At 35.3% G+C, this 19211-nt stretch overlaps 2 protein-coding genes across 3 annotated transcripts; both read left to right on the plus strand.

The window, feature by feature from the left end:
* On the plus strand, positions 1 to 3854 carry LOC120092602 (CDK inhibitor P21 binding protein). Of its 2 annotated transcripts, none has more exons than XM_039050742.2 (9): positions 1 to 181; positions 619 to 757; positions 880 to 956; positions 1076 to 1297; positions 1951 to 2160; positions 2253 to 2318; positions 2446 to 2535; positions 2629 to 2685; positions 3538 to 3854. In XM_039050742.2, the coding sequence occupies exons 2-9, from the start codon at positions 619 to 621 to the stop codon at positions 3634 to 3636; spliced, it is 960 nt and encodes a 319-aa protein (XP_038906670.1). In that variant the 5' UTR covers positions 1 to 181; the 3' UTR covers positions 3637 to 3854. The 2 variants fall into 2 exon arrangements, with proteins under 2 accessions (XP_038906670.1, XP_038906669.1); XM_039050741.2 differs by having other exon boundaries at positions 5 to 181; positions 600 to 757.
* Positions 3855 to 6159: 2305 nt separating this feature from the next.
* LOC120067080 (ARM repeat superfamily protein) lies at positions 6160 to 17487 on the plus strand. The gene is made up of 9 exons (XM_039018474.2): positions 6160 to 6608; positions 7659 to 8009; positions 8076 to 8291; positions 13495 to 14141; positions 14351 to 14447; positions 14526 to 14579; positions 14661 to 14731; positions 14812 to 15002; positions 16593 to 17487. Exons 1-9 carry the CDS (start codon positions 6351 to 6353, stop codon positions 17222 to 17224), a joined length of 2517 nt encoding a protein of 838 aa, XP_038874402.1. The 5' UTR covers positions 6160 to 6350; the 3' UTR covers positions 17225 to 17487.
* Positions 17488 to 19211: the final 1724 nt, after the last annotated feature.

The following is a 19211-nucleotide window of genomic DNA, read 5'->3' on the forward strand; positions in this document are numbered from 1 at the left end:
ACAAAGAAAAAAAAAATAGAAAGAGGAAGCCCTAGTGCCTTCTCTTTCATCTTCCTCCCATTTTCACGTGCTCATTCTTCTTCTCGCCGGCTTCTCCCCTCTCCCGTTCAGCAGTTCAGTGCCGCCGCCGCCGCCGCTACCGCCACACTCACTCCGAGCAGTTTGCACTGATTTTCTACTGGTAGTCCCCCAATCTCCATCTATTACTTTATGTATCATATAGGTTAGAACATTATATCATGAATGTGGGGTGTAGTTCTGAACCTTCACCCTTTTAAAGAGGTAGGGATGCTTTCTCACTCCTTTAGAGTCTCTCTCTAGTAATCGTTTTCTCCTCTCTCCAGCTTGTTGATATTGAAGGATTTATGAATTAGAAATCTATACAGGTTTAGGTAATTTATATTTTGCATTTAGTATCTTCATGCTTGAATGAAGAATTTATAGCTTCTCATCACCAAGGACTTAGTTTAATATGGTTGCTATCATTTTATGCTGATAACTTTGCTGTTTCTAAACTGTGAATCTTAGATAGTATTTCCCAATTCAATAGCGTTATAATGGAATATTAATTGGCCTCACATAAACGATATGATGATCAGCTTGTTCAATTTTCTAAAGATGCCTCGAAGGCCAACAAAGCAGCGCCAGCTGCTGGGAACTCGACCTTTAACTTTTTCCTCATTTGCTCGAACTTCTTGTATGGTGAGGAATCAAATTTTGAAATCGAAAGGAATGAAATCTCACCCTAAGCACGAAGGTAAGCGCGTACTTTGAGTAGTATTTTTTTCATTGAACTAATGAGTTCATTTCTTTGTGCGCTGGTATTGATACGGCAGAATTTTTAGTGAATATTATTATTCCATTTTGTTCTAATTGTAGGTAATGGTTTTATTAGGAATAGTCCTGAGCCTCGGAGTGAATCATCCGACTCTTCTTCCAGTGGCGAAGAGTTTGAAGTAAGGCTGTCTCTATCTTAATTCTTGAAATGTTTTTACAATAATTTTTTATTGGTTAATTTTTTCTTATTCATCCATATGTATTATTGTATATGAACCGTTTTGATCTTTTCTTGTAGGAAGTTCAAGCAGACTTTGCCTTTTTTGATCCGAAACCTGATGATTTTCATGGGGTGAAGACATTGCTGCAGAACTACCTAGATGACACACAGTGGGATATTATTGGATTTTCTGATTTAATATTAGGACAAACCACCGTTGGTAGTGTTGTCAAGGTAGAGGGGGATGAAGATAATGGAGTATTCTCTTTTATCACAGCCCTTAACTTGGAAAGATATAAGGTAAGCAATATAGAAGTTTGATCCAATTCTAAATTCTCTCTCTCTCTCTGCCTATAGTCTTCTAGTAGTTGGTTTGTGCAGCACGGCACTCTGAACCACTCTGTCAAAGTAATTATGTGTATAGCCGTAGTGTGGGATGAAATTAAGTTTGGGGAAAGAAACTTGAGCAATTTGCTGCTTAACGACAGAGCTGTCATCTTAATAATTCTCACGTCTACTGTAACATGAACAAATGGAATTATTTAACATAAACAACCATTTCACTTGCATTATTCATGATGGTTGGGTAGGATTATTATAGATCCCGAACATATTGAAAGATAAATGATAACGAAAATACAAAGTAAACCAAGTGTTCGAGGTACTTCGGCCCTACCCACTTGACATACTCTCAAGTCCTAAGTCATTCACCATAATATTGCTTGCTTTCCCCCTTCCCTATCCGCTGTATTTATGACCAAACTTCCCTAATAAACTACTTATCTAATTACTGATATACCCTAATCCCCTAATAACCCCTAATACCTGATCCTATCAGATTCCAATGTCAAATCTTACGACTTTGTGCCAGTTCTTTTGGCTGGAGACAGAAGTTACATAAACCTTTTAATTTTAGTCATCAGTAAACTGTTGTGGAACTTTTGTCTTACTAGGACCATAGATCTATACTGGAGCTCAAGGAGTATCTCTCCAAAGTTTGCAAGGACAAGAATATAAAGAAGGACTTGAAGCTACTTCTGAAGGAGCAAGCATCCAGTGTAGGTCTCATAGTCTCTCAGAGAATTGTGAATCTTCCTCCCCAACTTCTGCCACCACTTTATGATGCCCTTTTTGATGAAATCTCTTGGGCTATTGAAGATGAGGTTAGATATAGTAACATTTGGGCATTCTTCTTCTCAAATATCCACTTGGACGTGTTGGTGTACTTAAAATGTGTTTTTTGTTTCTTTTTAAGCCAACTAAAGAGCTCCAGGATTCCTTCCGCTTCAAATTGTATATTTTAGTCAGTAAAATTTACAAGGTATGTCTGTCTAGTACGTTTTGTACCTTTCCTAACAATTATTTTCTTTCATTCTATATGATCGTTGTGTGTTGTACTATATATTTTTTTCTTATGTGCTGCTGTGGTTATTGGTCACTAACTACAGCTCAAGACTACAAATCATAAAAAAAAACCAACTCCTAAAACAGAAGAGTCAATTATCTATGTTAAGGCAGAAGATGAAATATTTCACAAGGTATTTTGATACAGCATTCTTGTACCATAGTTGCTTCTTAGACTCTTCAAACTGTCTAACATTTTTTTTTTCTTACCCAAAAACTTATTTCAGTTGTGTTCATGGTCTTTTTGCTTTCCCTTGCACGTCCAACCACAGACAACTGAAGAGGCAAGTATTAAACTTACAATACTTATTCCAAATAGTTTTCTTACTTGTAAGACATCATTGTTGCATGGTTGCATTGTGCTCATTATAGAGATGGCTAGCTGACGTGTTTTCTTCTTTTCATTTACTTTTATTCTGTTGTGAACATTTAACAGATCTATAATTTGTTACAATTCTTAGCTTTTGCAATGCACTTCGAGGATATCTTTTTAGTGTTACACTGTTACTAAGATAATGTATTGATTCTCTTCCACTACCGCTCACTTTTAACTACATTAGAAAATACAAGACTCAGTGAAACAAATAAAGAACTAAATGGTGCTTTGGTTAAATCTAAAAGTCTGGGCTCCTTTTTGTAACTTGCTCTCTGTTCCATCTTTCTTTGTTAGTCTCAACAAAAAGTTGGTTTTAAAGACAATATTGCTAAGAGGGTGTTTATTTGGGGTGCTGAGTTAGTTATATTATAATTTGTGGGTTATAATAGTTTGTAGGTTATAATACTCTGTGTTTAGGTGTAGACTCTTTTAGTCTGAGAAAAAAATAGTAAACACAGCAACAAAGATGAAAATAGATGATTAGGAAATAGTAAACACTCCTTGATAGTTAATCGTAGGTTATAATAGTTGGAAATGCCAACTATTATAATTGGAACCCCAACATGAAGTGGGCTGTAATTAGCCCACTCCACCCACTTGAAGTTGGGAGCCCAAACACCCCTAAGTGATAGTAATACTGTTATGTATCCTATTGCCATCTTATTTGACCTAGCATTAGCAAGGATTACATAATTTATTGTGTTTAGGCATTGTAATTTATTCGTATTTCTGTTTTTGAATCTGTTGGTTTTCTTTGCAGCTACAAGATTACCAGTTAATGGGAATAGTAATGGCTGTTGAAGCAAGCAAAGTTCCCACATTTCGAGATGAGTTGAAATCTTTAATAAGTGAATCCTAATAGCAATTTTTGTTGTAGAACTTGTTAGTATGAGGAAGTATCCAATTTTGTTGTCAATGTGAGCCGGATGCTAATTAGTTGAGTTGTTTATTCGAGGACTTCTATTTATTGCATGAAGGATGAAAAATGTCTTTGAATTAAAATATTTCTTGGCCAAAGATCCTGTGTAAATGTGGAAAAAATTGCTCGTATCATAGATATTTATATTGTTCGAAGTCTACCAAGGCCACGTATTCTAGTTTGGGAAACATTTCTTGACATTTCACTTATTGGTACCTAAAATATTAGGTAAGGTACAACTGGGTGGGGTATGGGTAAGAGATTCGAACTATAGATCTTGTGTATACTAACATACCCTTATTTTATTGCTTGCTACATTAGCTTCCTTTTAGAATGTAGGCCGGTCATCATTAAAAAATTGGGTAATTGCAATTGCTAGCATTTTTAGGAATAATAACAAAGTGTATAACATCATTAAAAAAATTACAAATATAGCTAAGGATAGACCTATCGTTGATAGACTCTTATCAGTGATATATATTATAGATTCCTACAAATAATATGGTCTATCACTAATAAATTATTTAAATTTGGTTATATTTGTAATTTTTTTACATTATGTTATATTTGTTAATACTTTGGGTCTAATGTCTATATTTGCAACAGGCCTTAAAAAATAATAATATAAGATAAAATTCTTGTGAACAAAGTATGGTATTATTGTAGGATTAGAATTTTTTTCGTACTTGATATTATCAAAGTTGGTGTTAGAGACTAGGCACATATATTATTTAATTGTTGCCTTGTCGATGGGGTTTAAAATGTTGATGTCTTAATTTTACGAAAATATTAATAAAAATATTGATATGACGATGATGAATATTTTTGAAAAATTATAAAACCTAAAAATTAAAAAAATAATTTATTAAGGAACATTTTATGATTTGTAAATAAGTTGACAAGTTTATTATTTATATTATATTTACATTAGTGATATTTATGTTTCAATCGTTGTTTCTATGATATGATGAAAATGTTGATTCTTGTATTGATGTCAAATCTATGGGAATGTGAAAATAAAATTTTAATACCACGATTGTTGGTGAATGCATTTACAAAATGGGTGGATGTTATTTTTCTTCACTAAGTTTAAAAATGTGTAAGTTGGATCGGCTTTCATACAAATTTAGATTATGTATAATTTTGTTCCGCCAAGTTCATTAGGAAAAAAATCTAGTACTATCAATTCCTTTAATTTAATATTTGATAAATCATTAAATGATTTATTAATTTGTTATTTATTTATTTTGTGACAAATAATAAATGGAGGTAGTATGAAAAATTTTCGTAGTATTAAAAAAAATCCGTTTAATAGAAGAGATCAACAATAGATTTTTAAAAAAATAATGGCCAATTAGAAAATGTTAGAACATTCTACCAATTTTGAAATATCAAATGTTGCAAATTCAAATAATTATCAAATGTTGCAAATTCAAATAATTAAATATACTTTTCAGAAGAATTAAATTTGGTTGCAAGGTTAGAGGTTTTTTTCCTTTCTTTTTTTTTAATTAATTACCTATTAATTTATTTTAGATCTCATAATCATTAACACATATTATTATCGGACTATTGATTGTATGTTTCCTCTTGAAAATATCCAAATTATATTCAACATAGTTTAGAAAATCTTCAGTATATATAGAGTGAAAGTTCATTTTACTATTGGTCAATGAACCATACTCAAATTGCTTACTCATAATGTTTAAAATATTACTCATAATGTTTAAAATATTGTTGTCGGTGAACATGTCGAGGCCTTGATTTTATAAAAATGTTGATGGAAATATCAGTAAAATGTCGATCTCCGTAGTTATTTGTAGAAAATTTTTAAAAACAAAAAATTGAAAACATCTAAACTAATAAATAAACATTTTACGAAAAGCAATTAAAATACTTGTTATAGTATTAAAGTCACGTTAGCCAACATTTTGTTGCTATTTATTTAATGTTTTATTGGATTTGTATAATTGTCGATTCATCCTTTATATCGATGTCGAATCCATGAGTATAAAGAAATATGAAAGCATCGATTTAAATTTAATAGCATGGCACACAACCTAATCTGAAACACTAGTAAATACTTTTTATTTGTAGTCAAATTATTATATGGGCAAATAGTTTTCATTTTATTTCATAGGAAATTGTCAAAAAATAGAAAAATAAAATAAAATATTTACAGAAATAGCAAAATTCAATTATAATTGTGATAGACATTGTTATCAATATCTACCATAGATAGATACTGATAAAAGTCTATCAAAGTCTATCAATGATAAAAACTACTAGAAATCTATTATTAATAGAGGTTGATAGAAGCCTATCATTGATATTATCTGTGATGAAAATCGATACAAGTCTAATATTGGTAGAGGTTTGATAGAAGTTTATTCGTATTTATTATTATTATTTTTTTTTGGGTTGCCATTTCTATAAGTAGTTCAATATATTTTTTTTTTTGGTGAAAATTTCTCTTGTCTTATTTTATTTTATTTATTTATTATTATTATCATTATTATTATTGTTATTTAGTTCACAGGGGGATAATTCCATTGAGAAGATAACAGTTTATACTTCACACTGCACTACATTTCTAGTTAATTCCATTGGTTGCCTTCGATCTTTCTTCTTCTTCCCATGATTTCTTGCCCAAAATGTTGGCCTCTGCAATTTCAACGCCCACCAATTTCAACTTCCCCCTTTCCTATCCTAAGCGCACACTCTCAATCACTCCCATGAAGCTTTTTCCAGTTGTTGGCGCTATGGGAATTCTTAAACCCACAGACCTATCCTTCTTTCTCTATCATCTACGTTTCTCCTCAGATTCTCTCTCGAAACGCGTTGTTTTTAGGAGGGTTAGCAGTGATGGGGGTGGTGCTGTTGATTCTACACAGCAGCAGTCTGCAGCTCCTGTAGGTTTTCTGTTTCTTCATATTCTATCTGGGTTTTGTTCATCTCCGATTATCTTTTGTTTGTTTTAGAATTTGGGTTATCTTTCTTTTCCCCTTTGAATTGGATGGATTCGTTTTGGGTTAAATTGCAAATTTAGTACTCAACTTCATTTCATTATGCCTACTTAATCCCAAAAATTAAGAAGTTTCACCGTGAACTTTGGTTCTAGAATTCTAAAATGGTTAAAATAACTTTTATCACTTTTTAATAGAATGAAAAATGCTATAAAAAGGTATAAAATTAAATATTGAATTCGAAATATAGCAAAAGTGATTTTGAACATTTCAAAATCACTCCAAAGATGTACTTAGATTTGAACGTATTGTGTTGATTAGACTAATAAGGTATAATTTGGCACATGGGTGTTGCTGACAGAGTATAGTTTTAAGCCAAAAAGAAATTTGCCATCCTAATTCACTTTATCTAGTAGACCGACTTTTTTATACCATCACTGACATGTAGTAGATCGTCACTTCTTAGTCTAATCAATGTGCTATGCTAACATAAGTATCAATGTTAACAGCAGGAAGTTAATAAACCAAAATTGAAAGCTCAAGAACATCATTGGAACTTTCTAAATTTCAGGGATTAAATAGCTGTAATCAATGAGCATTTTGTAACTAAACTTTATTATTATTGTTGTTGTTGTTTTTTCAAGGTATAGTTTTATGGCTACTTTCTTTGTTTGTTTTTAAAATTTGTAATCCACACTAAAAATACTTGCAATTCTGATTGTTTATATTTTAACTTTTCTTGTTCTTTGACATGGTCATTGTACTGTTTGAATGGTATCAGTAATGAGTACGCAAGGTGTGTATGGAATTTGGGTTGAATGTTGATTATTAGCATGAAAGCCATAGATCTTTGGCCAAAATACAGTGTTAAATTGGAAAAATCTGCACTGATTTTCCCCCATTTTCCCCCCACGTTCTCTTGGCCTTTAGTTATTTTTCGGGATTCTTGGTAGTTTGCTATTTGTGTTAATGTTGATATGCTGTAATTGTACTCAGGGCATCAATGATGTACAGAATGATTCTTCTAGCGTTGGACACAGTTATGTGGCATTATTTGTCCGGATGCTCGGCTTAGATCATGATCCTCTCGATAGAGAACAAGCAATCATAGCTTTATGGAAATATTCCCTTGGAGGGAAGAAGCACATAGATGCCATCATGCAGTTTCCTGGATGCATAAATCTAACGGTAAATCTTCTTAGGTCAGAGTCTCTCTCTACGTGTGAAGCAGCTGCTGGCCTTCTACGGTCAATTTCTCTGGTGAACTTATATCGAGATTCAGTTGCAGAAAGTGGAGCAATTGAAGAGATAACTGGCTTGCTTAGTCAACCGTCCTTGACTCCCGAGGTGTGTTTTTCTTTTCTGTTGTAGGATGTAATTGAGTTATATCTGAATGTAGCTGTAACTGTGCAGGTGAAGGAGCAAAGCATCTGCGTTTTGTGGAATTTGTCAGTAGATGAAAAACTCAGAACTAAGATTGCAAACCCTGATATTCTGCCATTGCTTAGTAAAAATCTTGATGATGAAGATATGAAGGTGAAGGAAGCAGCTGGAGGGGTTTTAGCAAATCTGGCTTTGAGCCCATGTAACCGTGGGGTTATTGTCGAAGCAGGCTTAATTCCCAAACTGGTAGGACTTCCAACCCAACCCAACCCATTTCTTGGTTTGTGGAAAAGTTAAAATTGCATTTCAAGCAGATGATGAATATTGGAATATTGTGTTTAGAAAATCATGTTACAGAATATAACGAAAAAAAACTTTTGTTCATAGGATTGCCGTTGGCGTAGAAGGAACTAGGAATACAGAATTAGTGAAATAGATGAATTGGAGAGGAGAGGAAACTGAAGATGGACGACTAGAAATTCTAATCCAAAATAAAAAAACAAAAAGGGGAGAGAAGGAACTGGAGAGTAATTTTATATAATTTGATAACTTAATCAATCTCCGGTTGTTAAAAGAGAGAAAGAGGAGACACAAGGTTTACGTGCAAAACCCTAGAACATAGAGAAAAAACCACGATAGAGAGTCTCCGTTTTATTAATTTTTATATAATGTGAGAGATATAAGAGGATTCTTATTTTTAGGCTCCAACAAACCTAAATACAAATAAGGAAAGAAAATAGGGTAAAGTAAATAACTATAAAACCCCCGAGACTATAAACAATCAACTAAGTCCCTTATTTCCAACACTCCCCTTTAAGTGGGGGTGTAGATATCAATCAGACCCAACTTGCTAACACAAAAGTCAATTTTTTTTCAAAGTAATCCTTTAGTGAGAACATTTGCAACTTGTTGATTTGATGGAATATACGAAATACAGATACTGCCATTGTCCAGTTTCTCTTTTGTAAAGTGTGTCAATCTCCACATGTTTCGTTTGATCATGCTGTACTGGATTATTGGCGATGCTTATAGCAACTTTATTATCACAATAGAGTTTCATAGGTAAGACACCATCTTGATGAAGATCAGTCAATACTTTCTTTCTTCACAAATTCCCAAACTCATAGCTCTGTATTCAGCCTCTGCACTATTTCTAGCAACTACACTTTGCTTCTTACTTCTCCAAGTAGTTAGGTTACCCTGCACAAAAGTACAGTACCCTGAGGTAGATTTTCTGTCAGTCATTAATCCTGCCCAGTCAGAGTCGGTATAAACCTCAATGCATTTCCTGTCAGTTTTTCTGAACATTAGACCTTTACCAAGAGTCCTTTTCAAATATCTCAAAATTCGATTCACAGCTTCCATATGTTTTTCATAAGGTGCCTGCATAACCTGACTGACAACACTGAAAACATAGGAAATGTTTGGTCTGATATGTGATAAGTAAATTAACTTTCCTACTAGACGCTAATACCTTTCTTTATCAACTGGAACTTTGTTAACAGAATCTCCCAATTTAGCATTGAATTCTATAGGAGTGTCAGCAGGTCTACATCCAGTCATACTTGTTTCCTTTAACAAGTCAAGAGTGTACTTTCGTTGTGAGACAGAGATTCCTTCCCTTGATTTGGCCACTTCAATTCCAAGGAAATACTTTAGATTCTCGAGGTCTTTGATTTCAACCTTGTCTGCCATCTTCTTTTTCAGTTTGGTGATCTCATCAATATCATCTCCTGACAAGACAATATCATCCACATACACGATTAAAACAATAATTTTCCCAGACACGGACTTTTTGTGAACAATGTATGGTCAGAGTGTCCCTGAGTGAACCCTTGGGACTTAACAAAGGTAGTAAACCTTTCAAACCAAGCTCTCAGGGACTGTTACAGACCATTGATGTTCAAACTGAGCTTTAAAACCTGGAGGAGGGCTCATATACACCTCCTCTTCTAAATCACCATTTAGAAAGACATTTTTCACATCAAGTTGGTGGAGAGACCAATCTTTATTTACTGCAACAGAGAGAAGAACCCGAATCGTGTTTAACTTCGCTACAAGAGAGAGTTTCTGAATAGTCTACCCCATAAGTCTGAGTAAACTCTTTCGCTACAAGTCTGGCCTTGTATCTGTCTAAAGTACCATCAAATTTATACTTTAGAGTGAATGCCCATTTGCACCCAACCGTTTATGTCCTTTTGGGAGAGTAACAAGGTCCCACGTATTATTCTTTTCAAGAGCTCTCATTTCTTCCATAATGACAGTCTTCCACTCTGGCATCTCCATAGTCACATGTATGTTTTCTGGTATTGTTGCTGTGTCAAGACTGGCAGTGAAAGCCTTGAACTTAGAAGATAGATTACTATAAGATAGAAAGCTATACATAGGATACTTAGTGCAAGATCTGGTGCCCTTTCTCAAGGCAATTGGCATGTCAAGAGAAGCATTATAATCCCTAGGTTTGTCTGACTTCTCATCTGCTTTCCCACCTATAGTAGGATTCTGATCACACGTTTCAGGCTGAGGTAATTTCACTCTCTTGTGTTTCTGTTGTAGTCACATCACTGCCTGCCACCCTGTTATTTCCTGGAACTAACACATCAGTCTTGACATTCTCAGTTACATCCACAATATCATCCTCAACACACAAATCGTTATTATCAGGGACACACTCAGTAGTATCTCGAGCTTGTATTGGTTCAGATTCATGGACCGGAGCCGGCGGAACAGTAGGGGACGCAATTTCCTTTATGAGATTCTTCCTGTAGTATGTTAGCCAAGAGACCTATTTAGTAGGTAGAACAGTGTCACGGGAACTCAAGATGCGCTCAGGAAGATCAATAGGGACTGAGGATTTTGACCAGTTAGTCTCTTCTCTAGTACTCTTCCTTTGAAGATGACAAACAGGGAAGAAGGGTTTATCCTCAAGGAATGTGACATCCATGGAGATAAAATATTTCCGAGAAGAAGGATGGAAGCATTTATAACCTCGTTGGTGAAGAGGATATCCAAGGAAGACATATTTCTGAGCACGAGGGGTAAACTTAGTTTGATCAGGGCCATGACTATGGATAAAGATAGAACACCCAAAAACCCGGAGAGGAGCATTAGGAATGAGTCGTGTGGTCGGGTACGACTCCTTGAAGCATTCAAGAGGAGTTCAGAGTTGGAGAACACGAGAAGGCATTCGGTTAATAAGATGAGTTGCAGTAAGAACTGCATCTCCCCATAAATAAGATGGAAGAAAGGTAAATAGTATGAGAGTCTGGACAACATCGAGGAGGTGACGATTTTTCCTTTCAGCCACTCCATTCTGTTGAGGTGTATAGGCACACAGACTTTGGTGAACAATGCCTTTGGAAGACAGAAATTCATGAAGAGTATTATTGAGAAATTTACGACCGTTATCACTTCGAAGAATAGTAATTTTAGTATTGAACTAAGTCTCAATAGTGGTGTAAAATTGTTGAAATATTGACGAAACCTCTGATTTGACAGTGAGAAGAAAGACCCACGTAAGACGGGTATGATCATCAATAAATGTCACAAACCAACGTTTTTCTGAAGAGGTGGTAACACTAGAGGGACCCCAAACATCACTATGAATAAGGTTAAAGGGCTCAGAAGGTTTGTAAGGTTGAGAGGGAAATGTGATCCTATGTTGTTTTGCACGAATGCATACATCACAAGAAAGAGAAGAGACATCAACTTTATGGAATAAATGAGGATACGAAGATAATAAACTAGTCCTATAGTTGTTCCTAGAAAAAGCATCATCATCAAGGAAGTAGAGTCCCCTATTGTGTTGGGCAGTGCCAATCGTCTTCCCTGAGCTCAAATCCTGAAAGAAAACATTATCCCGTGAGAAGGCTACTTGACAATTTAGATCTCGGGTTATCTTACTAATAGATAGCAAATTGTAAGATATATTTAGGTACATGCAGCACATTCTGTAAAGTTAAACCATGGAAGGGAGAAATATGACCCTTGCTGCAATAGGAGCAAAAGACCCATCTATAATTCTGATCGTTTCATTACCAGCACACGGAAGATACGATAGGAAGTTATCAGATAACCCAGTTAAATGATCTGTAGCCCGTAAATGAAGTATCCCTAGTTTATTGTCATTTATACTTAGGAGACTTAAGGGTTGTGATGTACCTGATTGAGCAATTGCCCCAAGAGAAGGGACAACAAAGTCATTTTGACAATTCATTTGAGGTTGTGACTGGGAAGCACTCACAGATTCACTTATAAGTGCACGGTCGGGATTGGACTTGTCATTTGGAGGGCATCTTCTACCATTTTGTGGTCTACCGTGTAATTTCCAGCATTGTTCCTTTGTATGCTAGGATTTTTTGCAATGTTCACACACTGGAGTCTGTTTCCCATTGTACTTATCACCATCATTACCAAATAATTTCGCACTAAAAGCAGCAGAATCAGTAGGTGATGTTCATAGCACTGGATCTGTCTTCCTCACGACGAACCTCAGAGCAATTGCCCCAAGAGAAGGCGACAACAAGCTGTTATAGGCAGCGAGCGACACATCACTTCCGATTACGGACTTGCCTTGGTGATGCATGGAAGATCCAGTCGCACCGGCTTCAGATTCCGACGGCCGAATGAAGTGGCTGGCGGTGGTGGGACCAAAAGCAGCGGCAGCAGGACTAGAGGCGGTGACGGCACTGGGAGTAAAGCTGGTGGTGCTAGGGTTCCCGATCGGCTGCTATTGAGGAAGTATTTGCAGTGATCAAGGATACCGGTCAACGGCGGTCTGAACGACAGTGGCGACGGCGGCGATTGGAGGCTCCACCGGCAACTATGGCAGAAGCCGTGTTGGTGCAACACTAAGGTTATCTTGCACAGGTTGGTTTTCATCGATGGCTGCTAGGGTTTCATTACCATGCTCTGATATCATGTTAAAAGAGAGAGAGAAAGAGGAAACACAAGGTTTACGCGGAAAACCTTAGAACAGGGAGAAAAAAACCACGATAGAGTCTCCATTTTATTAATTTTTACATAATGTGAGAGATACAAGAGGATTCTTATTTATAGGCTCCAACAAGCCTAAATACAAAAAAGGAAGGAAAAATAGGGTAAAGTAAATAACTATAATACCCCCGGGACTTAAACAATCAACTAAGTCCCTTATTTCCAACACTTGCTATAAGTTTTGAAAATCCAATTAAATGAAACTGAAGCAGATCAAACAAAATTTTAAGGAACGAATACCTAAATTTCTAATATAGTAACAATTATAATGTGTGCTGACTTTATCTATTCCTGATCCATATCAACCGCTCAATTATGTTTAATAATCTGTGCATTCTTACCACTAGTCTGTGCTTCAATCAGGTGGAAGAGCTTGTTTGAATCTAGACAGTCAACAAATAAAGTGGCCGAATAGAAGTAAACCAAGTATTTGACTTTTGGTCTGTGGCTGCAGGCATATCAGTTAAAAGCTGAGGCAGACAGCTCAAAAATTTTGAGAAAGGAAGCAAGAAATGCGTTGCTTGAACTTTCTAAAGATGAATATTATAGAATTCTTGTCATAGAGGAAGGACTAGTTCCAGTACCAATTCTTGGTGCTGCTGCCTATAAATCCTTCAGACCAGGCTTGCATTCATGGCCCAGCTTGCCTGATGGCACAGAAATTGAACAATCATCCAAAGAACCTTCAAGATTTGGTGCCTCTGAATTACTCCTTGGGTTAAATGTCGATAATAATGCAAAGATAGAAGAAGGCAAGATAAATGCAATTGTTGGACGGACACAGCAACAGTTTCTGGCTCGAATAGGTGCCATAGAATTTGAAGATCTGAAGGACTCTCAATCTGAATCATCTACCAGTAACCATCTTACACTCTTACCTTGGATAGATGGTGTGGCTCGACTAGTTTTGATCCTTGAACTTGAGGATGATAATGCCATAGTGAGAGCTGCAGAGTCAATCGCTGATGCATCTATCAATGAACACATGCGTATTTCATTCAAGGAAGCTGGAGCAATCAAACATTTAGTCAAGTTTTTAGATTATATGAATAATTCTGTCAAATGGGCTGCAGTTCAAGCTCTAGAGAGACTGTCAATTAGGTAAAGCTTGAGTTATGCCATTCCATTTTTTTTTATTTTATTTAAATCAGTATTTTTTTAATTACCTCTTTCAAAGGGTTGAAGTAAGATATATTTCTTTGCACTTAAATGGAGAATATTACGTTTGAATTGTGGTCATAAAGTGACTGTTTTCTATAGTATATAGATTTACATGCTTTCTGTCTCGCATTTTGCTGGTGTTGGCACAGCAATGTTGTTTGCCAGACAATTGAAAATGATGGTGCACTTGGTCCGTTGCTCAGTATTTTAAAGCTCTCAAGTATCCATGAAAATGTGATGGAGAAGGTAATTTCGGCTACTTTATATTTGTGAAGAACAAAGTCGTTCGGTTTGGTGCTGACTCAAGTCATCCTTGTCTTGTAGACCCTCGATATACTTTCTCGGATCTTGGACCCCAGTAAAGAAATGAAATCAAAGGTTTTGTTTTGTGTTTCATGTATCAAGTTGTGAGACCTTGAATTTTGAAATTGACTTGCTAAAAGTGTCCATACATTCCAGTTTTACAGCGGACCGGTAAACGGGTCACAAGGGGGACAACATTCAGAAAGGAATTTTGAAGCTTCTACCAGGTTGAGTAGAAATCTTGCTGGTCAATCATTCTCTTTGATTAGTTAGATACTGATGTGAAACCTCTTTTAACAACTTATAGGAAAGATGTGCTGGATGTTGCTGTTGTTTCTCGCCTAGTTGAGATTTTTAACACCTCATCCCCAAACTTGAAACGGAAAGCTGCTTCTATCCTGGAATTTGTTTCTATTATGGACCCAAGCATGGAAATAATTGATTCTATGGAGATGGAGTCTGGATTGTCGGCTGTTTTCCAGCTTGGAGTTTCAATAGGTATGCACATCATTTTAATAAACGTCAATTGAATCCAACTGTCTTTGAAAATTGTATGAGTTAATGATGGTTGTGATACAAATGCTGTTGGGAGTGAATTAGGAATATTACTTAGGCATTAAGGATATATTATTAATTAGTCAAAGAAGTTACTGGAAATTTGTTATAAGTAGAGTGAGTGGGAAAGGAAGGAAAGAGACAATTCTTGAGTGAGATTACTCAAGAGGGGACGTTTTTAAGTACCTAGAATATTGGGGTTATATTGTAGTTCTTCTATCTCTTTATATTCAATGAAGTTTCTGGTAATTTGTTAGGGTTGTACTTCCGTTTAGGCTTGCACAAGTAATCATGAAAGACATGTACCCCTTAATAAGTTTGGAAAATGAAAATTTTGAAGAAAAGATGATCGCAAGTCCAATTTTTATTTTCCTTAACCTCAAGTCACATCCCAAGTTTGTGCATTAGATCTCGATCCTTCCATTCACTTAAATGAATGACGTTTCTTCGTCTCAATATTCTAGCCTGGCCAACTCCTCATTCCAAACTATTGTAACAAACTAGAACTTAGTGCCAAACACCGATAAGAAAATATTGAAAAGATTAAACACACCACAATCTATCCATTTAATTTCTTTAGTTGAGGGGAGTAAATGTCCTAAGTTCAAAAATCTTTAGTATCATTTTCTTTCCAATCAATATTGGTAGCCCGTATATTTGGCCGATTGCTAGTGTCGGACCTTACAAGTGATAATGCTAACAATATCTCAAAAAGATAAAATATTTCCTTGCTCATCAATTTAAATTTTCAAGTGTAGTGGTGATTTAATGGATACAAGATATGATCTTGAAAAAAAAGCTGCAAAAGGGGCTCAATCTCAACAGAGCTAACCAAAATCTAAATAATCTTTGCCATTACGTACTAAAATTAATATGTGTGCAATGGAGTTGCCTACTTTGGACATCTCCTTTCATGGTCGCTATGACAAAAGATGGAGGCAAAAATGTGAATGTGAATGGTTAAAGGATGTAGGAGGATTCAAACTTTTTCCACAACCTAGCCAATACTTGAAGAGGAAGAAGATATCTGTTGCCTGAAATCTTCATTTGCGTTTGTCTATAACAGATGAGAATGAAGCTGAAACCCTCTCATTCTTTTGGAATTTGTACGCCATATTGAAAAACAGTTGCTTCTAGAAGTTTTAGATTTGGCCCTCTTATTATGGAACTTGGAAGCTAGTAAGAAGGAAAAAAAAAGGAAAGAAAGATGACTCTTGAAAGTAAAAGAATTACCCTTTCTATTTTCAATCTTGTGCACGTGTGTGAGAGCATTTTACCAAATCACATTGAAATGATGAATGTTGATAACTAGGCTTCAGACTGAAACTAAGGTTTGAATATTAAGTTCTATCTCCAAATTGGGTAGGTTTTTGGAAAAGGCTCTAATTTTAACAAGAAGAAAAGAAATCATCGTATGTCTAGCGTTTTCGTATAGCTTCTGAAACTTCAATGCTGATTTCTAATAATTAACTTGATAGTTCTTGAGCATGTGATATTGAAGCCTGTTTCTCTGTGTGAATTTTGGTTATATAGATTCTGATGCTGAAGATTGGCAGCCTGAGAGATATGCCCTTGAAGTTGAGGAAGCTGGCCTTGCAATTTCAGCAGCCTCCCGACTTTTAACCAAGCTTCTGGATTCTGAAAAGTTCTGCAATAAAATAAACTCCACCCATTTCACTAAGTTGCTTCGTCGAATCCTGAAGTCGGACATTCCCATTAACCACAAAGATTGGATTGCTGCTTGCCTAACCAAAGTCAGCTCCGTTTCAGCTCTGAACATGGACTCTGGAGATCCTATCAACATGGAGGTCACTCTGTACGAAACCATACCCAGGCTTATTCAACAGATCAAAAGCTCCTTCTCCATGGAAGTTCAGGAATCTGCTGTTGTGGAGCTGAACAGAATAGTCTCAGCGGGAATAGTCGATGCTACCCGAGCTGTTGCTTCAAAAGGTGGTATCTTTCCATTGGTAAAGCTGATTGATGAAGGAAGTGAGAGAGCAACAGAAGCAGCTTTAGCTATACTGTATAATCTGAGCATGGACGCTGAAAATCATCCAGCAATTATAGCTGCTGGAGCCGTGCCAGCGCTGAGGAAAATTGTTCTATCGCAACGAGTGCAGTGGCGACAAGCTCTTTATTTGTTAAGGACGTTGCCTACATGACAAAAGGTATGCAATAAGAACTATATAGAATTATACTGGAAAATTCAAAATTTTGTAGTTTTTGTATCAATATCAGTGACTTTAGCCCCATGCTAAACAACGTGAAAATTAATAGAGCAGTGAGCTTTGTACAACATCTCTTTTTTTATCTGAACTGTTCATGTTTATCCAGACAATTCTGGAATCAGGAAAAAGAGATACTCTCAATATTAATCTTATCAGTTCTCTGTAGATCCTTTAATATCACCAAATATTTTTCACCATCTCGAGGTATTGGTACTTCAAGGATTTGACACACTTGAGTGTATCATCTTCATAGTAGAAAATCATAACTGTTATACTTGCGACATATTTGAGAAAAATATATAACAGACTGTTTGGGATGTTAAGTTGAGTTTATATATCTTGTGGAGTTATATACCGCATTTATAGTATAGTTGTATTGTATGAATTAGAAAATTTGTATTTGGAGTGTTGAGTTGAATTCATATGTGAAGAGTATCAGGAAAAACTTTTCTTGACATAAATAATCTATTTTTTTGTGATTATTTTGTTTGAAAACTTTTTTGTTCAATAAATCTACATATTTTTTCTTTAATAAACCATGAATTGCATTTTTTTTAAAGTACATGTGGATGTTGGGAGTTTTGAAAAATCGAGTTTAGGATTTACTTTTGGATCATACATTTCAAATTTTTTTTGTTTAAATTTAAGTAGTCATTTTATAAGTTTGTGCATGTGACATTTCTAGTTAAGTTAGATAAATTTATATTGGATTCATTGGAAAAAAACTGGATTTATATTGTTAGTGGAATATCCTCAAAATGTAATTGTACAATAATGATCGTGTAACATGGTTGGCACAAAAAATACGTGACAGGTGGCCACATTCTCTTGTCCAATTATATGATTAAAAAGACGTTATATATGATATGAGCCAACAAAGGTCAAGTCCACTTACCAAAAAAATAAAAAAATAAAAAATTGCACCAATGTCCGTCCAAATCCTCTATCTGATAATATGTTTGTCAACTTCTTTCTGCTTCCCAAACTCCAGTTCATACTTATTTTTTTGTCATGATACAAGCTTTTGTTTAGATTAACTTGACGAAAAAAAAGTTTTGTTGTTTTCATTTAAACACTTTTGATAAATGTTGTTCAAAATAAACACTCATGTGTATGTGTTTGACAACGACACATTAGTGGTGACGAGGATTGAGTGCACTGTTACCAAGTTGGGGACATGAGTTTAAGATATCGGTGACATACAAAATTGGACCCGCAAACACTGATTTGGCAACTCATAACAACTCATACACTCACTCGAAACACCCCCTAAAGACTCATTATCAATACAAAGAGATGTCTTTAAGAATGTTTATTCCTTATCTTAGCATTTTGATCAAGTAAAAAATACTTTATGATGCTTGATATATATAGATGACTTTAGTCTCCATGCTAAACATATAACAACTACGGAAATAGAAGATCGAACCTCCAACCTCTAGTGAGGGAAGTCATGCCATAAGCTCACTTTGATTGTCGAAGTTCATGATTTATAGGTATATCAATATGTCGATAAATATTTCAACGTTTATGCATCAATAGCTCTATGTTGGTATATACATCTAAAAATATATATATTTTTTCAGAAGTGTTAACAAGAAAAATATAGCACCCAAACACTCAATATATTTACAAATATTTTGGGTATAAGAAGAGGTGGTGTTAATCATTCTCCCAACTAAACTAGCTTTTAAGTATGTAAATCTCTCCTTTCATCATCATTTCAATGAAAAGGAAGCAACAGCCTTCATATAATTTATATTATAAAGACTCATTTCTGCAGAAAGATTGGTGATAATGCTCACACAATTGCATCTCTAAAGCTTTTGCTTCATTATTTATTCTAAGTGTTCACAACTTTGTGGGCTTCAATTATGTAAACAAATGCAAACTCAGCCTCTTCACCCATTTTTTCTTTCAC

Source organism: Benincasa hispida, chromosome 12, assembly GCF_027475165.1.
Source record: "Benincasa hispida cultivar pf3 chromosome 12, pf3_genome.v1.1, whole genome shotgun sequence".
Classification (NCBI taxonomy): domain Eukaryota; kingdom Viridiplantae; phylum Streptophyta; class Magnoliopsida; order Cucurbitales; family Cucurbitaceae; genus Benincasa; species Benincasa hispida.

Coding starts and splice junctions, on each gene's coding strand:
- LOC120092602 (XM_039050742.2), top strand. CDS start 619: ATGCCTCGAAGGCCAACAAAGCAGCGCCAGCTGCTGGGAACTCGACCT. Junction 957..1,075: donor CCAGTGGCGAAGAGTTTGAA/GTAAGGCTGTCT, acceptor CTTTTCTTGTAG/GAAGTTCAAGCAGACTTTGC. Junction 2,319..2,445: donor TAGTCAGTAAAATTTACAAG/GTATGTCTGTCT, acceptor CACTAACTACAG/CTCAAGACTACAAATCATAA.
- LOC120067080 (XM_039018474.2), top strand. CDS start 6,351: ATGTTGGCCTCTGCAATTTCAACGCCCACCAATTTCAACTTCCCCCTT. Junction 8,010..8,075: donor AACCGTCCTTGACTCCCGAG/GTGTGTTTTTCT, acceptor GTAACTGTGCAG/GTGAAGGAGCAAAGCATCTG. Junction 8,292..13,494: donor CAGGCTTAATTCCCAAACTG/GTAGGACTTCCA, acceptor CTGTGGCTGCAG/GCATATCAGTTAAAAGCTGA.